This window comes from Cervus elaphus, chromosome 23, assembly GCF_910594005.1.
Source record: "Cervus elaphus chromosome 23, mCerEla1.1, whole genome shotgun sequence".
NCBI lineage: Eukaryota > Metazoa > Chordata > Mammalia > Artiodactyla > Cervidae > Cervus > Cervus elaphus.
Window position 1 is genome coordinate 16,405,198 of NC_057837.1, and position 21,124 is coordinate 16,426,321.

General features: G+C 40.7%; 2 protein-coding genes and 1 non-coding gene across 5 annotated transcripts in view; 2 read left to right on the top strand and 1 right to left on the bottom strand.

Moving 5' to 3' along the window:
- The window catches only part of USP6NL (USP6 N-terminal like), a 138,357-nt gene that overhangs the window by 23,083 nt on the left and 94,150 nt on the right, over positions 1-21,124 (bottom strand). For all 3 annotated transcript variants that reach the window (XM_043882917.1, XM_043882918.1, XM_043882916.1), the window contains 2 exons: positions 8,324-8,404; positions 2,567-2,674 (listed from right to left, as the gene is read on the bottom strand). In XM_043882917.1, the coding sequence (XP_043738852.1) occupies positions 2,567-2,674; positions 8,324-8,404 (189 nt within the window). The remainder of the gene's footprint in view (positions 1-2,566; positions 2,675-8,323; positions 8,405-21,124) is intronic.
- On the top strand, positions 15,192-15,716 carry LOC122681179 (protein phosphatase 1 regulatory subunit 14A-like). The gene has a single exon (XM_043882919.1). The coding sequence runs from the start codon at positions 15,208-15,210 to the stop codon at positions 15,634-15,636; it is 429 nt and encodes a 142-aa protein (XP_043738854.1). The 5' UTR covers positions 15,192-15,207; the 3' UTR covers positions 15,637-15,716.
- Positions 19,905-19,999, top strand: LOC122682306. The gene has a single exon (XR_006337322.1). It is a non-coding gene; the product is annotated as a small nucleolar RNA SNORD116 (small nucleolar RNA).

Genomic DNA, 21,124 nt, shown 5'->3' on the forward strand with positions numbered 1-21,124 from the left:
GGCTTCACAACTGTCTTTACTGCAGGGTGATCCAGCTGCTTTCACTGGGCCTCCCCCACAGTCAGGAGTTTGGGGTTATTTTCTTGGGCTGGTCAGATTCCTAAAGAAACACTCTTCCGATCCCCCATCAGGAGGACAAGTGCCCAACTGCTGATGTTCTGGGAGTCAAGTGGAGGGAAAGGCTGGTCTGCCCCAAGTTCAGGGCATCCACTCCCCTGCATCTTCCTCCACATGTCTGTGTCCTCTCCAGCCCACAGGCCCTCTGTTTCTCACCCCCCCCCCACTTCCCCAGAAAGGAAATGCTTGATGAGACATGATAAAATATGCTTTAAAATACAATTTAGTTGAAAAGGAGAAAAACACCCGAACACATCTATAATATGAATTATTCTAGAGGACAAGAACACTTAACACAAAAAAGACCTCATGACAGAAGCAAAGCCCAGTTAAGCAGGTAAAAAAATAAGGGAACACAAAGACTATTTATGTCCTAGAATGGTGACAAGCTAAGGGCAGACTACAGGAAATTAAGCATATTTATCTTAACAAAAGGAGGTAAGCAACTTCTCGGGTAATCTCTGAGACTGAGTCCATGAATGTCACAATAATAAAGAATAAACACTTACTTAAAAGAAATAGGATCCAATGAGCCTATAAACCTGAGGGCAGAAGTACAGTGGAATGCACCTGGATGAAAAACTAGTCACCTCATTGTGGATCTGGCCGACAACATTCTTCAGCCTTGCTAAGGCTTCAGGTGAGGTTGTTGAGCACCGTGGCCAGACCCCTGCCATCTGTGACACAGATCACAAGACCCCAGAGAGACAGATAACGATGAGATACAGATAAAAGAACGGGAGAAACAGTAGATAAGAGCACCGGCTCAGGAGCCACCACCATTATCACTGTTTGAGAAAAATCTTAGTAGATTAAGGAAAAGTAGTTTTATTCTCATTGAATTTCCATAATATCTAACAGAAAAACCCAAACAAACTTTCTGGCCAAATCAATATCTAATCAATCATTTAAAATAATTTGAAACTCTAAAATCCCAGGACATAAATTCATAATCTGTGGAGGGTCCAAACAATTAATTTAAAAAGTCTTGTCCAAAAAAAAGTAACTGCTTAAATTAACCAATATTCATAACCTTACATCTTGATGAAAAAAATTTTTTTAATTTATTTATATTTTATTGACGGATAATTGCTTTACAGAATTTTGCTTTTTCTGTCAAACCTCAACATGAATCAGCCATAAGTATATATATATCCCCTTTTGCCACTATCATTTGACATAGTTCTGGAAGTCCTAGCTACAGCAATCAGAGAAGAAAAAGAAATAAAAGGATTCCAGATCAGAAAAGAAGTAAAGCTTTCACTGTTTGCAGATGACATGATACCGTACATAGAAAACCCTAAAGATAGTATCAGAAAACTACTAGAGCTAGTCAATGAATTTAGCAAAGTTGCAGGAGTCAAAATCAATATACAGAAATCACTTGCACTTCTATATACTAACAATGAAAAATCAGAAATTAAGGAATCAATCCCATTCACCATTGCAACAAAAAGGATTAAATATCCAGGGATAAACTTACCTAAGGAGACAAAAGGACTGTACACAGAAAATTATAAGACACTAATGAAAGAAATCAAAAACAACATCAACAGATGGAGAGATATTTCATGTTCCTGGGTAGGAAGAATCAATATTGTGAAAATGACTATACTAGCAAATGCAATCTATAGATTTAATGTGATCCCTATCAAATTACCAATGGCATTTTTCACAGAACTAGAACAAAAAAATTAACAATTCATATGGAAACACAAAAGACACCGAATAGCCAAAGCAGTCTTGAGAAAGAAGAATGCAGCTGGAGGAATCAACCCTCCTGACTTCAGATTATACTAGAAAGCTACAGTCATCAAGACAGCATGGTACTGGCACAAAAACAGAAACCTAGACCAATGGAACCACATAGAAAGCCCAGAAATAAACCCATGCACCGTGGGTACCTTATTTTTAATGAGATTTTACTTATACATAAGCAGGAAGGTATTAAAAGAGCATTCCAAAGTTCCTTTTATAATTAATACTGGGTTTAAATTATAAGTTTTCTTCATTTCAGTTATTCTAACTTATTCTATTTATATATACTTTCAGAGGAACATTTATTTTTAGATATACATTTCTTATTCCTTCCAAAGGTTAATATAAAATGTAGGTTTAGAAAGGCTATAGCTGAGATGACAAGGAGGTAAATTTAATGCACAGGCCAATTTACAAGTCTTGCTGGTCACTTTTATTAACGAATAATAAAACCTAGAAATGCTGTAACAATCTTGGGGGAAAGAAGAAAACAGTCAGTCATACACACGCAGCTGCTGGATAAACTGAATTCTGCTATTATTTTCCTAAAACCTCTAAAAGTGACACTGTATATCTATTATTAATACTGCATTGCAAATGAACAGCTGCAACCAGGTGTTAATTTTCCTTACAAATATGCCCCAACCATGACTGATGGTTTCAAAACGCCAGGCTGGCTCTTGGTACTCACACTGTACAGGTCTCTGGTCTCTTCCTTCATTTTTGGGATCTCCAGGAGCAGTGCCCAGACTTCACCTCTGAGTTGGAGTGGGATTCCTTTGTAAATTCTCCTATGAAACTTATGGAAAGAAACATAAATTGAAAGTTACAAACACAAAGCTCAGACTAGTCCCTTAAATCACTTTTGTTCCTCTTTTCAAAGGATTCCTGGTAACTGATACAATTTAACACTCCTGGACCCTCTCACCTCTCCTCTTTAGATCTGAACAGGAGACATGCACACAGACAGGACAGAATAAACAAGGAAGATGTCAAGTATGTCCATACATCAGCATTTTCATTCACTGCAAAGGTGTGCCTTCAGACACACGAGAGCACAGTTGGTGCCCTTTCCAAAGTCGTGAACATCCGACATTCCCCGCTGATGTGCCTAACTAGTTACACACTTCCCTTCTTTCCCCTCATACATCTAAAAGGTCCAGAATAACAAAATGGTTCTCTTGTGTCAAAGTATCTTTATGGAGGCTCTCCAGAACCTTCTATCTCACAACTCATTGTGACTCCCAGTCTTCATTCATTTCCCTACCTCCCTGGTTCCAACACACACACACACTCCCTCTTCCCTCTCTTCTCAACTCTGGAGAGTTCCTTCAGGGAAACTTGTTCTTTTCCTAATGACACTGATCCTATCTGACCAGACAAAAATAGTGATAAATTTCCATCAAGAAGGACCGCCACTTCTGAATGAAATTATGTATAAATCATCAGTATCATTAACTCTTTGGGTACTTGATGCTGCTATCACTCTAAGATCTTAAGACTCAGCATACCTCTCCAACTTCTTGTGATTTGCCTTTTTCCTTAAAGCTAATCACATATTCAAAATAACATATACTTATTATGCTCATTATAAAGTTATACATAAGGAAACTTTAAAACTTAAAAGGAAGTGATGAAACAAATTATGGCAGAAACTTCAGGAACAAGGTAAAAATAAGTACATAGTTACCATTATGAACAAAATAATATTATTTCAATAGCATGGCTAAGAAAATAAGATATTAGAACTAGTAACCAAAATGCTGATGAGCTATGAACTAATAAGCAGAGCTTCAACTTCTACAACTATACTATTTAGATTTTTTAAAATGAAGCCTTTACTAAATCATGATGTAGCTTTAAGACACTGTGAATTTAAATGAGTATCACTGTAGAATGACTTTTCCTGTGAAACAGTGCATACTGTGAGGTTACTCAATTAAATAATCACATACATAATTTCAGTTTTGTTCCTTTGGTAAAACACAGTACAGTCTCAAATTTGAAATTTCGGCAGACAGTGACTACAAACACCAAAGCATTAACTCAGGTGGTAGATGTAACTGGAAGAATATGTACAGAAAGGCTGTGTGTAAATTCCATTCTGCTTTAGCATTTCCCGTGTGCTAAACATTTAACACCATTAAATTTGCAAATTGAGTGTGTGTGGTTTTTTTTTTAAGTGACTTTAAGATTTATTTTCCGAAGAAAGTTTATCACCTATATTCATTTCAAATTTATAATACACTTTTTAAAGGAATATAATACACTAAAAGCAACTTCAAATTCTCTCCTGAATTTCCAGAGTAAAGATGTTAAACTGTAAGCAATGATGGCAAATAAACAGATCAACTCTGATGGACATACTTGCATGTCCATTAGACAGATGTTTTTCCATAAGTAACATAAGAACCACATGCATTTCTTATACTGCATCACTCACAAAGACTTTAGACATTATTTATTGTTTTTGTTCAATTCTGTATTCAAACAATTATATATAAATTACTGACTCCAAATAGGCACAAGTCTCCTGAGTCTGGATCTGAGAGTTTTAAACCATCCATGAGGCCCCCTGCTTCTTAACAACCACATTCTATTTCCTTCTGGCCTTTAACTGACACACACCAAAAGGGACTGCTAAGCAAACAGACAATAAGCAAGCCCTGGCATCTGGACATACCATCTCTTGCTTATTGTTAAAAATGGCCTTCAGAAATTTATTTCTATACATCGTGCCTCCCTTTTCCCATCAGTAGAATCTAATATTGGTTAATACAGGTCTGTCAGTTACCTGACCAACAAAGGTTCATTCAGTTATTTGACCAAAAAAAAACCACCATATATATATATCCATTGTAGGAACTCTGTTATGACAGAGCTCAGACACAATAATATCACGACTAGCTAAATCAGAATGGTCTCTGCCAGCAGAGATAACTTCATCTCTTCATTTAATAGATTATATTTAAAAAATACAGTGTGACTGTACATAGGGAGTAGTCATTGTGCAAACACAGGCAACCTTAATGGCAATTTTTTTCATTAAAGCTTATACTCTAAAAATACAAATATTCTCTATCAGACCTATATATTTTTATTTCAAGATATTGATAGATATTTCTTTATACTACTACCACATAAGTAAGGATTCTGTTGAGAGAAAACATATACTTTCCTTTGGAAGAGAAAAAAAAATATACAGTATTTTTTAACTTCAATGTAATTTAAAACTGGGTATAAACTGAGAGCAGCAATTCTTTTAGAAGGTGCATTCTGCCTCATACCAGATTGGACCATATATATCACCAAATAATTCTAGCATTCATTATAGTTGTGGGAAAGTGCTTTAAAATGATACATCAAAGAAAGCTCCATTAAAATCTCTCACTGAGAAGTACATTAGCAGAGGTGCTGTCAGGATAACAGCCTAGCAGAACGCTCATTTTAACAAAGGCTTACATACTTTCACAGACATATGTATATTAGAGAAGGACATAAAGTCCTGTAATTCTACAAGTATTTTATTGGGCTGAAGCTGAGATTAAAGCATAGGTACAATGCATCAAGATTGATTCTGTAATTAGCACTTGAAAGATCTTTCCACAATGACATCAGGTGAAGGAGTTGTCAGCTTTAGGTCAGTCTGAGAAGCAGAGTGTTTGTTAAACCAAAGCACAGAGATCATGACCAATATTCTACTCTGAACGGATACTTCTTGAAACATTTTAATAAAATTAGCAACCCAGAAATGAACTTACTCCTGATGAAAATAAAATAGTAACAGTCTAACGGAATTTAAATGGGGATATTTAGGATGCTCCAAAAGAAAAGTGATGTCATTCCTGGGAGATACCCCGTGACAAAGAGATTTTCAAGGTTGAATAAATGTTACACAATTTAATGTCCCTCTTGAAAATTTCTACCACATATTAAAGATGCTGAGGAATCCTGTAGTAAAGAAACCTGCTTACCTCTGTTCAGTTTTAATTTTCCCAACGTGACTTAACCGAAGAGCCTCTCTCTCATGTAATAATAAGTAACACTTACTGACTGCATATTAAGTATCAGGCATTATTCTTTGTGCTTTACATGAATTATCTTATTTAATCCTCAAAACAACTTGGTGAAGAAGGTATTGTGGTTTCCCTCATTTTACAGACAAGCAAACTAAGGCAGAAAAAAGGTTAAATACCTTCCCCCAAGTCACATGGCTAATAACGTGGCAGAGCTGGGGTTTGAACCTGGGATGGTCTATTGTTTAATCAGCAGGCAATACTGCTTCTATGTAAAAATACCTGTTAGAACCCAAGGAATTGATGCTCCCTGGAAATCTTGTTGGCAAAGGCTGACACACAACAATTTATATCTATGTAAATAGGAAAATGTATATATATTGCACAGAAAAAAATGTGAGGAAACAGACAAAAATCAGAACAGTTAACTCAGTGTTTTGTTGTAGGATTATGGAAGATCTCTTTTTTTATCCTAAAAAAAAATTTTTTTTTAATTGTCTAACCTCCCTTCAAAAAACTGCTAGTGAATGCTTACTACATGTGAGGTACAATGCCTAATGGCTTACATGCATAAAATCATGAAATCTTCATCTCTTTGAAATGGGTATTATTATCTCCATTTCAAAGATGAGGAAACAGAGGTTTAGCTAAAGTCAGCAGTTCTCAAGGCATGGGCCATGCAAACTATTTTCTTAATGACACTAAAACATTACTGGCCTCTTTCCCTGCACTGACTTTGGCACTGGGAGCAGAAAAACCTTAGGTTCATGGCTCCTCATAAAAGCCAAAGCTCCTGACACCTCGGCACAAACTAAGGCAAGAGAAGCACTGTGCGGGCAGTCACTGTGTTCTTTGATCACAGCTTAAAACAGAGGTCAGTGCACTTAGCAATGCCCTTAATGAAGCAGTGGAAACTATTAATTTCACTCAATCTCAATCCTGAACACACATCTTATTAATATTCTGGGTCATGAGGCAGGACACAGAGAGCACAGTGCCAGCCTCAAGTAAGAGCATTAATGAAACTGAACTGCGATCTGAACCAACTGCTTTTGTCAAGGACAGTAATCTGAAAAAATGACTGACTAACCATGGTTGTTGAGACATGTGTTTAGCAGACAGTTGCTCAAAAATAAATGAAGTTAAAAAATAAATAAATGAAGTAATAAGCCTGTTACTTTAAGGAAAATTTGTTGTTGTTGTATAGTCTCTAAGTCATGTCCAACTTGTTTGTGACCCCATGGACTGTAGCCCACCAGGCTCCTCTTTCCAAGGGATTTCCCAGGCAAGAATATTGGAGTGGGTCACCATTTCCTTCTCCAAGGGATTTTCCCAACCCAGGGGACAAACTCAAGTCTCTGGCATTGGCAGGCAGATTCTTTACCACTGAACCACCTGGGAAGCCCTTAAGGAAAATACCTGACAGTATTTTTGCCACTGATAACTTTTGCCCTTTCAAGCAAAAGTTAGAATTTTGGAAAACTTCAACTACTAGGAACTTCACAACTTAACAATATTTAAAGACTTTTCTGATGAGATTAGTAGGAATATTAATAGATGTATGCATTAAAAAAAAACTGATTTAGAACAGCCCAAACTCAATGCAGGGCAAAAAGATTTAGGAGGCAGATCTGCTAGATGCTTTAGGACAAAGACGTGCTCCTGTTCACGAACACTTTTCAAAACAAAACTTCTCTCCTTCTGAGCAGGAAGACAGATGGATACCAAACCTGGAGTGACTGCAATAATCCTGACCCCAAAGGGAAGCCACGTTCAGCGGGAAGCTGACACCACAGCAGGCAGAGAATGGAGATGGAAAGAAACAAAACCACAAGCATCAATGTAACCAAGCAGCAGAATTCCGTCACCCCTGAAAGCCTGCTGACCTCTGGGCTGTCCACCGCGTCCTCTCAATTCCAGCAACCAGTCTAAACTGGGTATTCTGTGACAGCACAGATACTCCTAATTTAAGGCATTCCACTTAGGAGCTTCCCCAATAACTCAGCTGGTAAAAAATCCGCTTACAAGGCAGGAGACCACGGTTCGATTCCTGGGTCAGGAAGATCCGCTGGAGAATGGATAGGATACCCACTCCGGTATTCTGGGGCTTCCCTGTGGCTCAGCTGGTAAAGAATCCACCTGCAATGTGGGAGACCTGGCTTTGATCCCTGGATTGAGAAGATCCCCTGGGGAAGGGAAAGGCTACCCACTCCAGTATTCTGGCCTGGAGAATTCCATGGACTTTACAGTCCATGGGGTTGCAAAGAGTCAGACACAACTGAGTGACTTTCACTTCACTCACTCAATTAAATTAAAATTAAAATTTTTTTTAAAGAATATGCATGTAATATTCTTATAATGAGAGAGGAAATTTTACTGGGAAAATCCACATTGAATTTGCACAGTTTCATAAGTAAGTAATTTTTAATTACCTTTTCAGTGTTCTTGTATTTTTCCCATCCTTTTAGCATTTTCAACCATTTAGTAGTTCTTTCAATTTCCAGGTGCTTTTGCTAAAAATAAAATTGAAATTCACTGTTATTGTTTGTTTCAGACTTCTTTTACTTACAAATTACCAAAAAATGTCAAGGAAAATGCTGCTGAAAAAAGAACTACAAAAAAAAGTTATGCAACATTGGACAGCAAATAACTTTTTAAAAAAACCAGTTGGACACATGATTACTCCTGTATCAACAGTACTCTCTTGCTTAAGTTAAAACACACAGGAGAGACAGGTAAAGAGAGAGGAGTCACTCATATTTTCTAACACTTCAAATTAATCTGTCTCTGGGTATTTTCCCTGGAGAAGAGCATGGCAACCCACTCCAGTATTCTTGCCTGGAGAATCCCCGTGGACAGAGGAGCCTGGCAGGCTATAGTCCATAGGGTCGCAAAGAATCGGACATGACTGAGCGACTAGGTACTTGGGATTTTACAAAGTTAAGCCAAAAGGAAATTTTAAAATATTTTGAAATATCTTTATGAAGCAACAAAAAACACAACTTCAAAATTCCATTCTCTTCTTTAACATTTTACTGAATTGTGGCATTTTAATTCTTTCAGTGACAAAGGTGGTTTTTGTAAAGAAGAACTGGATATTATTGGGAGATCATTACATAACTAGCATTATGCTAGTGAAAACTGTACAAAGCAACTGTTGCTGCCCTTGGGAAAGCTCACCATCTCCTCAAGGGCACCTGACAAGGAACATGCAGTGCTGGGCCTAGAGGCAGAGAGGGCGACTCAAGTCCTGTGGCGGGAGCAATGATACCCACCCCGGACGGCAGAGGAGGCACGCCTGAGCGAAGAGCTGGAAGACCGTCAGGGTTTTCATCAAGTGCAAAATTCTGAGAAGCGCGGACAGATACACTTCTCAGACAATGCAGCACCACAGGGGCTAAAAAAGGACGCTTCCAGAGCTGAGGCTGAACACACGGTCGGCGGTCTCGACTGTCACTAAATTAAGATTCTGGGCAAAGCTGGGAACAGGGTGGAAGGGGTGGAGGGGGCTAAGGGAGCGGGGGAGATGGTAGAGAAAAGGCTTCTCCCTCCCTCTGGTTTCCAGAAGAAGGGATTTTTCTCTAAGTCCGCCAGCCTGCCCTCCAAGCTCTTATTAACTCTCTTGGTGGTAGAGTGACTTACCTGGTCGGTACATTCAGAAAAAAAGACCTGGGTGTACAGCCCTCTGTTCTTCCCTTTGCGGGCCCAGCCTACACTCAGAAAGCGCATGCGGGTAGGCTGAAGCAAGTCTCTTCTCAGTCCAGGCGGCCCCCCGCTGCTGCGCGCCTGACCTCCTTCCCCCAACGACACCTCCCCCCACTAAGGCCAAGGTGCCTGTGGTCTCTCACTGCCTGGGAAAGGGCCGCAGGGTCCACACCTAGTGATCAGCTTTCATGAGAACAAAACAACAGAATTCCTAGGAGCAAGCGAGCTGCTGCTGTTCTGTTAATTCTCCTGGATGGCAGCATGTTCTCCCCTGAAGGCTTCTGTAAGTGCATTAAGTGCATCTAAAGAGCGAAGGAAACAAGACCACACAGGAAAGAACAGTTCTGAAGGACATTTTATGCTCAAAAATGTATGCTCACTACACCCCATGAGGCCCAAAGGAGCCAACCGACTTCTCCACGTTCCCCGCTGGTCAGATCAAAGCCAGGCTGTCTGGCCCCAGGACCTGTGCGCTGGGCCGCTGTGTCCTAGGCCCTTGCCTCCACCCAGTCCTGGCTCTCCTCGGGGGAAATCTCAGCTCTTGGACGAATTCAGCCCCAAATAGGCAGATGGCACAGGCCCACCATCAATATTTTTAGATGCAAAAGAAGCATAAAATCCCAAAGAAAATCCTGAATTTAGGAAAAGATTCTCACCAATCAGAATACTTTTATGCAATTTTGGGGGGAGGATTATATCCTTAAAACTCTCTAATTACTTCTTTACTCTGCTAAAAATTTTGATGGGTTTTTCATAACCAAAGATGATCACTTGTGAGCAAAAGATACTGTTATGATTCTCATTTTTCAAAAGATTAAGCATATTCTTCATTATATTATTAGTGATAAAATGCTACAGATGGTTCCAGAAATATGTTTAATTTTAAACCTCAGCAGGGCACTGAAATCTAATTAATGTTTCTGCTAAATGTGACTTCAGAGAAGGCCAAGCTGTGAAAAATTAAGACTGATCTAAGGAGCCATTCAGTCACTTCACTGTTCTGCACTTCCTCCCCTGACTTCCTCAAAGCTCAATCCCTTTCTCCACCAACAGGAAAGCACCAAATAATTCAAGCCAACCCAAGAGCCTAATAACATATACTTTGCCAGGAAAAACCCTGCTGAGATCTAGCAGGTCTCCTGCTATCTTTCCTTTTTATGACTATTAAATTGTCAATAACTCACTTTAAGAAACAGCTATCCTTTTTTTTAAAAGGCACATTTTTGTGTTCTAACGCTCATCATATATACAGAGAGATTATTTTAAATGCTTCACGTTCTTACATGCAAGCATAAAACACACACGCACAATTTTAAGAACTATTAAAGTTGCTTTTCTTTCCCCTACAGCAAAAAAAGGAAAAACTTTGGGTAAAGCTCCCAGGCTGTAAGATTTCAAAATTATACACCAGTATAAAATTATACATTGGTATTCCATAGGGCTTAAGTGTTAACTGTAATGCTGTCAGATCAACTACACCAGATTTGAATGCACTCATGAATCTGTAATAAGCGGATAAAATATACTTTATCAGCAAAGATGCTACAGCTTAGCAACTCCAGAATTTATTCAGAAAACACATGTGACAAATATGAACTTAAATGCTCTAGAAAAACAGGCTTGCCATGGACTCACTGACACCAAGACACTAGAACAAGAGCAGCAAGGTAGAACCACACCTAGAAGTTCAGCAGACACGTCCAACTCCACACATCCAAAAGGGCTTCCCTAAACATGGTGCTACCATCCCTCCCTTCCCTACTGTAAATTAACAGCACCACCAGCCACTAAGTCAATCAGCCTAAAAGCTTAGCTTTTCTGTCTTCCATTTATCTTCCTTCCAGACCCAAACTGCACTCTGCTGGTCCCACCCATGTCTCCTGCTTCCAGCTTCCATCGCGTCCTCCGCCGGTTCTGGGGGGTGGGGGGTGGGGGACAATGCTCATCCCTAGACAAGGGCAAGAACTCACAGGCAGCCCTGAGTGGCCTCAAGCCAGCCTCCACACTGCTATGACCTTATAAGTGAGTCCCAGTTTAAAAAATCCTTCAACGACTACCCATTATCTACAATTAAAGTTCAATGCTCTAACACAGGATGACACAAACTCACCTTCTAGTTTTCTGCTACTTTGATGACCTGGTCATCTTGAACTATCTGTCATCCCCAGCACACAATGTATTTTCATGCCTCTGTTAGGAATCTATACAAAACTGCTATTAAATAACTCTGTTGACTTTCTACACCGACATCTTACTTTCTCTAATTTTTACTGAAACATTTCAAACCTGCAGAAAGTTGGAAGACCAATGCACCATATACTTATATATGCTTCAGCAAAATCCATCACTAACATTTTGCCAGATTTAATCTATTTATATTGGGGTGCTTTTTTATTGGGGGGTGTGCTGAGCTATTAGAAAATCACAGACATCATGAACACTCCAAATATTTACCTAAGAATAAGACACATTATCCTATATAATCATAGCACCACTATCACACTCCTTCAAGAAATTTAAAATTGGTTCATTATTTGGTAACAAACCATCCATATACCAAACTCCCCACTAGTCTCAGAAGTGTCTGTGAAGCTGTTTTTCTTTAGGTGGGGTGGAGAGAAGACATCTCTTTAGTTCCCTTTACTCTAGAACAGTCTCTTGGCTTTTGTCTTTCATGATGTTGATTTTTGAAGGGTCTAGTCTGCACCATCTGACTTCATCTAATTGTTTCCCTGAGATTTTGGTGGGAATACTACATAACAGACTTTGTGTCCTTATGGCATCCACTGACAGCTCATGCTGATCTGTATCATTATCTGTGATGTAACTTTTGGTGCCTTGGTCAAGTGGTATTTGCCCAACTTCTCTGTTAACAGAGACATTCCCTTTTGCATCTAATACATAATCTGGGTGGTGCACTTTAAGATAACGTGGACATCCTGCTCCTTAACAACTCTGCTCAGTGATCTTCTCATCCACTATAATTTCTGCCTGAATCAATTCTGATTCTGATGGTGGTAAAATGGTTTTTTACCTTTTTCATGTGTGTGTGGTAATTTTTTTTTTTTTTTACCATTTTTGTGGGGTTTTTTCCTTCTCATTCTTTCTACATTACTAACTGATATTTTTCTATTAAAATGTTTTTCCTCCTGAGTCCTTCCCAATTTTTAATATCACTGTGGTGTAAAGATAGTCTAGTCAAGGCTATGGTTTTTCCAGTAGTCATGTATGGATGTGAGTTGGACTATAACGAAAGCTGAGTGCCACAGAATTCATGCTTTTGAACTGTGGTGCTGGAGAAGACTCTTAAGAGTCCCTTGGACTGCAAGGAGATCCAATCAGTCCATCCTAAAGGAAATCAGTCCTGAATATTCATTGGAAGGACTGATGTTGAAGCTGAAATTCCAATACTTTGGCCAACTGATGCGAAGAACTGACTCATCTGAAAAGACCCTGATGCTGGGAAAAATTGAAGGCAGAAGGAAAAGGGGATGACAGAGGATGAGATGGCTGGATGGCATCACTGACTCAATGGACACAAGTTTGAGTCAACTCCGGGAGTTGGTGATGGACAGGGAGGCCTGGCGTGCTGCATTCCATGGGGTCACAAAGAGTCAGACATGACTAAGCGACTGAACTTAACTGATGGTGTAAAGAACTATTTTATTCATTCAATGTGTTATAATACATTATTATCATCATTATTCCTTTTGAGGCTCAAGTCATCCCAAATTTGGTTGGACTGCCTCTTACCTGGTTGTAGATTTCCCCTCTTCAAGTGGATCCTTTAGACATGCCCGATCTGATGCAAATTAATTCAGGTTCACGTTATACTTTTTCTATCCTAGACCTAGATCATCCATTTTCTTTAAAGAAACAGGGGTACTTTTTCAGGGGGAATGGCTATTAGATGTGCTCATCATTGCAGTTTTCTAAAATCACACAGGAGACCCCAGCACAAGAAAATTCTATGCCCCTGAGAATGTCAGGCCAACACATATCAAAAGGAAAAGCTTCCATCTGAAGTTTGCAGTTTGATACCTGATCATCTTAAATTGGTATCCCCTCTGAATCAAGACTGGCCCCTCACAGTGGGGCAAGCAGGGTTTAAGGATGAAAAATGGGACCAATATCTTCTTTGTTGCCTCAATCTCTAGTGATACTATACTTTAAGCCCATGCAGGACTAGTTAAATAGGAAGTACTTAACAAATGCTGTATCACCCACCCAGTATGAAGTAACCCTGTATTGGGTCCAACACTCCTCCTGCTCCTAACATGATCAATAACCTACACAGTAAAGGCTAACCACATATACAGTGCGTGGATGAATATTAAGCAGTCTTCTCTTCTAGAATAAGAAATCTTAGAACTTTACAGAAGTTCAAGTCTTCAGATGTTTTTTTGAATATTAGAATGTGTGACTTTAGACAGCTGAGCCACGCCATGCACTCCTCGACCTCACCAGCAGAGGTCAGGAGAGGATAAGGAGTGCAAGAAGTAGACACGTGTTTTGACAGAAGAATGACATTGAAAAGTCATGTATTATGAGTAAGATTTCACAGCACATAAAATTAAGATATAATTTTAAAAATCTGAATAGGCTCCAATATTCCATTAAGCTATGCAAAATATCACACTGCAAAAACGAATAGCTGAATCCAAGAAAATTCATAGTTTTACATATCCTTTCCTCCTTATTAAAAGCATCAATAAGCTCAAAGAAACAATATCATCCATTATTAATAGTGTTCTCTGCAGAGTAAATATAATCAGTGTGTTTATTTGTTAATGTGTCTGTTTGGGGGAATCCAAAGCACTCTGCAAATACCAACACCAATCCTCTTATGAAGGCCTGATTTCTACTACCCCTATTTTCAACAGAGAATTGCCTTATGTTAAAAAAACAAACAAAAAAACCACCACCACAAAGCTGGAACTAAAGCCCTGAGACTACCCTGCATCAGTGTACATTTCTTCTCATATGGCAGGCAGGAAGTTCACACTGCAAGTGGATGCTTCCTGAAGACTAATAAACACTTATAGCTTCCGCAAGGCTATCATTTCCACTGATTTATTCAATGCAGCAATATATGCAGAAATTTTTATTAGTTTCCTAGAAATGGCAGACCTTGAACATTTGGTCTAGGCAGTCACTGAAGAACACGTGGACTAAGATGAAACCTGAAAAATTGGGGGAAATCTGGATAAACTAAAAAGTTTCCAGCCTCAGACTGCTTTTCATGTGTCTAGAGTTCTCATCCCACTTTGAAGAAACCAAAGCTGTGAAAGGGAAGTCACACAATGTGAGCTCAGTTTATGGACGAGGGTAGAACGGAATCTCAGTCAGCAGCTTCAGAACCCCCTCTCCCAGTGAGATATTGACAGGGAATATAAAACTGTCTTGTGTTGGAACCAGCAACAGCCGCGGGCCAGTCCTCGCGCTGCAGGCGGGGAAACTGAGGCCTGGGGCGGTCGGGGCGGGGCCGCCCCCGCCTCTGCCGAGAGTCCGAGCCCCCGCCCCCAGCCGGTCCCGCCCCGGCCCATAAGAGGGCCCCTGGGCGCCCGGCGAAAGCGCACAGCACAGCGCCAGGGCCGGGGCCAGGACCACGATGGAAGCGCAGCGGCTGGGCAAGCTGGAGGCTCCATCAAGGGCCCGGGGGCCGGGGGGCAGCCCTGGGCGGCTGCAGAAGCGGCAGGCGCGCGTCACCGTCAAGTATGACCGGCGGGAGCTGCAGCGGCTACTGGACGTGGAGAAGTGGATTGACGGGCGCTTGGAGGAACTGTACCGCGGCAGGGAGGCAGACATGCCCGATGAGGTCGACATCGATGAATTGTTGGAATTAGAGAGTGAAGAAGAGAGAAGCCGGAAGATCCAGGGGCTCCTAAAGTCGTGCGCGAACCCCACAGAGGACTTCGTGCAGGAGCTGCTGGCGAAGCTGCGAGGCCTCCACAAGCAGCCAGGCCTCCGTCGGCCCAACCCCTCCGGCGACGGCAGCCTGAGCCCCCGCCAGGACCGAGCCCGGACCGCGCCACCCTGACCCTCTCTGGCCTCCGTGACCTGCTCCGTCTCCCCGCCACCCAACGCTGCCCTGGGTTGTTTATAAGTTGTATTTAATGGTTCCGTAACAATAAAAAAAACAACACACACGAAAAAACCTGTCTTGTGTTAAACTGTTAAGGTATGCATGTCATTTCTTAGTGGTTTCCTTGTATATTAAACTCTTTATAAACAATCCATTAATTGTACCTTGAATGCCATTGGGTAAACAGGTCTTTTACTGTACAGGCAAATCTCTTAAAAAAAAATTAAAAACAACCAACCTCCCCCAAGCATGTATGTATCCTCTACAATGTTTTGTCTCTTATTTCTTCTTTCCTTCACTGTCACATGTTTTGAATCATCTATACTAGTGATTCCCATACTTCTGAATTTTTTAGACCAGGAAATCGTTTTGAAAGGGGAAGAGAAGAGGCATTGGAGAGAAAAGTCAGTATTGTAATGGGTTGCCAGATTTTTATTCTCCCAAATATAGACATATTTTGTTGAAAGACACCTTCCAACTCTTTTCTCTCTAATTTCTCAAATAAAGCACACTGTCACATTCGAAATGACAAGCTCCGCCAGCCTTTAACTCCGCGTTTCATGACACAACACATCCTTCTGTTCACCTGGTCATTCACTCAGCCACCATTTACTGAGCACATACTACCTGCCCTGCTCTGGGTTCTGTGGCTGCAACAGTGAACAAAGCAGAGGAAACCCCCTCCAGAGAGATTACATCCTAGTGTGGAAACAGACAAAATACAGATGTAAGTAAAATGTTGAGTAACTTGGACAGTGTTAGCGCTAAGAGAGAAATAAAGGATGCAGAGGGTAGCTAGCATGTGTGGGGGAGGAGCGCCCAGTCTTGTAGTTCTTGGGGGTGGGGGGGTTGTGGGGAGGGACCTGACAGGCAAGTCAGGGAGCACTAAGGAGGCCTGCAGGAGAGTAAGAGCCAGGAGGAGGGGAGAGGCAGAAACCAGGCACGTGCAGCTCTGAGGCTGTCCTGAGGACCCTCTCCCTTCTGCTGTGGGTAAGATGGGGGGTTGGCATCACACTGCCCTCAGAAGTGACACAATCCCTCTTACTCTTCCAGTGAGCACACAGGCTGTGGGAAGAAGGAGGGGCGCACTGCAGAAGCAGGGAGCTGGAAGCTCCAGAAGAGGCTCCAGGGAACCAGGAGCATAAGAGGAGATGCTGGGAAGGCGGCAGACTGGACTCACGGTGAGCTGAGCTAACAGAGGAGGTGTGCGGTGAAAGAGGACATCAGAGACAACTCGGGGAGATTTTAGACAGCAAACTGGATGGGTGGAGCTGCCACTGGCCTGCTCACAGATGTCCTTGAAGAGAGAGAAGTTCCAGGCCTGAGCCCCGGGGCATAGTAGAAAGAATAAAGATGGAGGAGACGAGAAGGAACAAGCATAGGAAACCAAGAAAGAAGAGCAGGAGAGGAAACAATAAGGGGTTCTGAAGGACAAGACAATACACGCTTACCTCAAGAAACAAGAGAAAAATCAAATAAATAACCTAACTTTATACCTAAAGCAACTGGAAAAAGAAGAAATTAAGAACCCCAGGGTTAGTAGAAGAAAAGAAATCATAAAAATTAGGGCAGTAGTAAATGAAAAAGAAACAAAGGAGACTACAGTAAAAATCAACAAAGCCAAAAGTTGGTTCTTTGAGAAGATAAATAAAATAGAAAAACCATTAGCCAGACTCATCAACAAAAAAAGGGAGAAGAATAAAATTAAAAAAATTAGAAATGAGAAATGGAGAAATCACAGCAGACAACAAAGAAATACAAAGGATCATAAGAGACTACTATCAGCAACCATATGACAATAAAATGGACAACTTGGAAGAAATGGATGAGGTCTTAAAAAAGTATAACCTTCCAAAACTGAACCAGGAAGAAATAGAAAATCTTAACAGACCCATCACAAGCACAGAAATCGAAACTGTAATAAAAAATCTTCCAACAAACAAAAGCCCAGGACCAGATGACTTCTGGAGCCTCTTCTGGAGCTTCCAGCTCCCTGCTTCTGCAGTGCGCCCCTCCTTCTTCCCACAGCCTGTGTGCTCACTGGAAGAGTAAGAGGGATTGTGTCACTTCTGAGGGCAGTGTGATGCCAACCCCCCATCTTACCCACAGGTGAATTCTACCTAAAATTTTCTTCCAGAAAATTGCAGAGGAAGGTAAACTTCCAAACTCATTCTATGAGGCCACCACCACCCTGATACCAAAACCAGACAAAGATACCACAAAAAAAGAAAACTACAGGACAATATCACTGATGAACATAGATGCAAAAATCCTCAACAAAATTCTAGCAAACAGAATCCAACAACATATTAAAAAGATCATACATCATGACCAAGTGGGCTTTATCCCAGGAATGCAAGGATTCTTTAATATCCACAGATCAATCAATGTAATACACCACATTAACAAATTGAAAGATAAAAACCACAGGATTATCTCAATAGATGCAGAGAAAGCCTTTGACAAAATTCAACATCCGTTTATGATAAAAACCCTCCAAAAAGCAGGCATAGGAGAAATATACCTGAACATAATAAAAGCCATATATGATAAACCCACAGCAAACATTATCCTCAACAGTGAAAAATTGAAAGCATTTCCCTTAAAGTTAGAAACAAGACAAGGGTGCCCACTCTCACCACTACTATTCAACCTAATTTTGGAAGTTTTAGCCACAGCAATCAGAAGAAAAAGAAAAAAAAGGAATCCAGATTGAAAAAGAAGTAAAACTCACTGCAGATGACATGATCCTCTACAGAGAAAACCCTAAAGATACCACCAGAAAATTACTAGAGCTAATCAATGAATATAGTAAAGTTGCAGGATATAAAATTAACACACAGAAATCCCTTGCATTCCTATACACTGAGAAAACAGAAAGAGAAATTAAGGAAATAATTCCATTCACCATTGCAATGAACAGAATAAAATACTTAGGAATATATCTACCTAAAGAAACAAAAGGCCTATATATAGAAAACTATAAAACACTGATGAAAGAAATCAAAGAGGACACAAATAGATGGAGAAATATACCATATTCATGGATTGGAAGAATCAATATAGTGAAAATGAGTATACGACACAAAGCAATCTATAGATTCAATGCAATCCCTATCAAGCTACCAATGGTATTTTTCACAGAACAAATAATTTCACAATTTGTATGGAAATACAAAAAACCTCAAATAGCCAAAGCAATCTTGAGAAAGAATGGAACTGGAGCAATCAACCTGCCTGACTTTATACTACAAAGCTACAGTCATCAAGACAGTATGGTACTGGCACAAAAACAGAAAACCCAGAGATATATCCACACACCTATGGACACCTTATCTGCAACAAAGGAGGCAAGACTATACAATGGAGAAAAGACAATCTCTTTAACAAGTAGTGCTGGGAAAACTGGTCAACCACCTGTAAAAGAATGAAACTAGAACACTTTCTAACACCATACACAAAAATAAACTCAAAATGGATTAAAGATCTAAACGTAAGAGCAGAAACTATAAAACTTCTAGAGGAAAACACTGGCAAAACTCTCTAACATAAATCACAGCAGGATCCTCTATGACCCACCTCCCAGAGTAATGGAAATAAATGCTAAAATAAACAAATGGGACCTAATTAAACTTAAAAAGCTTTAGCACAATGAAGGAAACTATAAGCAAGGTGAAAAGACAGCCTTCAGAATGGAAGAAAATAAGAGCAAATGAAGCAACTGACAAAGAATTAATCTAAAAAATATACAAACAGCTCCTGCAGCTCAATACCAGAAAAATAAATGACCCAATCAAAAATGGGCCAAAGAACTAAACAGACATTTCTCCAAAGAAGACATACAGATGGCTAACAAACACATGAAAAGATGCTCAACATCATTATCAGAGAAATGCAAATCAAAACCACAATGAGGTACCATCTCACACTGGTCAGAATGGCTGCTATCCAAAAGTCTACAAACAATAAATGCTGGAGAATGTGTGGAGAAAAGGGAACCCTCTTACACTGTTGGTGGGAATGCAAACTAATACAGCCACTACGGAGAACAGTGTGAGATTCCTTAAAAAGCTGGAAATAGAACTGCCATACGACCCAGAAATCCCACTGCTGGGCATACACACTGCGGAAACCAGAATTGAAAGAGACACGTGCACTTCAATGTTCACTGCAGCACTGTTTACAACAGCCAGGACATGGAAGCAACCTAGATGTCCATCGGCAGACAAATGTATAAGAAAGCCCACATGCATTCCTTGGAAAATCTGAACAAAATGAGTGAGAACTCACTACCGTCTCCTCATCGAAAATGAGGTCCAGCACGTTAAAAAAATAAATAAATAAAGAAAGAAAGCTGTGGTACATATACACAGTGGAATATTACTCAGCTATAAAAAGAATATATTTGAATCAGTTCTGATGAGGTGAATGAAACTGGAGCCTATTATATAGAGTGAAGTAAGTCAGAAAGAAAAACACCAACACAGTATATTAATGCATATATATGGAATTTAGAAAGATGGTAATGATGACCCTATGTGCGAGACAGCAAAAGAGACACAGATATAAAGAACAGATTTTTGGACTCTGTGGGAGAAGGCGAGGGTGGGATGATTTGAGAGAATAGCATTGAAACACGTATATTACCACATGTGAAATAGATCACCAGTCCAAGTTCAATGCATGAAACAGGGCACTCAACACCAGTTGTCCCAGGACACTGGGACAACCCTGAGGGAGGGGATGGGGAGAAAGGTGGGAGCAGGGTTCAAGATGGGGGACACATGTACACCCATGGCTGATTCATGTCAATGTATGGCAAAAACCACTACAATACTGTAGAGTAATTAGCCACCAATTAAAATAAATTATTAATCAAAAAAAAGAGAACGTGTGAGAGTGAGAGGCCAACTAACCACATCACAGTGGGAGGGAGCTGGGAGCTGAGGACCTGGGGCAACAGTACAGAGGAGAAGTGAGAAGCACGAGCGAGGGCATCAGCTGAGCGAGGCCGGAGGCGGCGGCACTGGGGGCTTGAGAGGGAAGAGGAAAGGGCGCTAGTTCAAGTGGGAGCAGAAATTCACCAGGAAGGCATGGCGTGAAGTCCAGGCAGCATAAACGTGCAGCTGAGGTTTGAGATCCTGGATGCAAAGTAAAGCCGTTCATCCCGGTTGGGAGTCTTCCCCGGTTGCATACAGCCACTCCGGCGCTGCAGGGGCAGGAAGGTTAGCTCAGAAGAAGCAGGACAGGGGAGGTCCCGCCCTGTGGTGGGAAGAGACGGGGTTGAAGATCTAACAGTGATGGGATCCAGGGGGTCCAAGGATAAGCCAAGTCAGGGCACTAACAGAAAGAGGATGGCCAGAGGGGAGACACCAGCTAAACCCTGTGTGTGTGTCCACGTCCAAGTGGAGCGGTAGGAGCTCCCCAGGAGCAGAGCTGGTAG

Coding starts and splice junctions, on each gene's coding strand:
- LOC122681179 (XM_043882919.1), top strand. CDS start 15,208: ATGGAAGCGCAGCGGCTGGGCAAGCTGGAGGCTCCATCAAGGGCCCGG.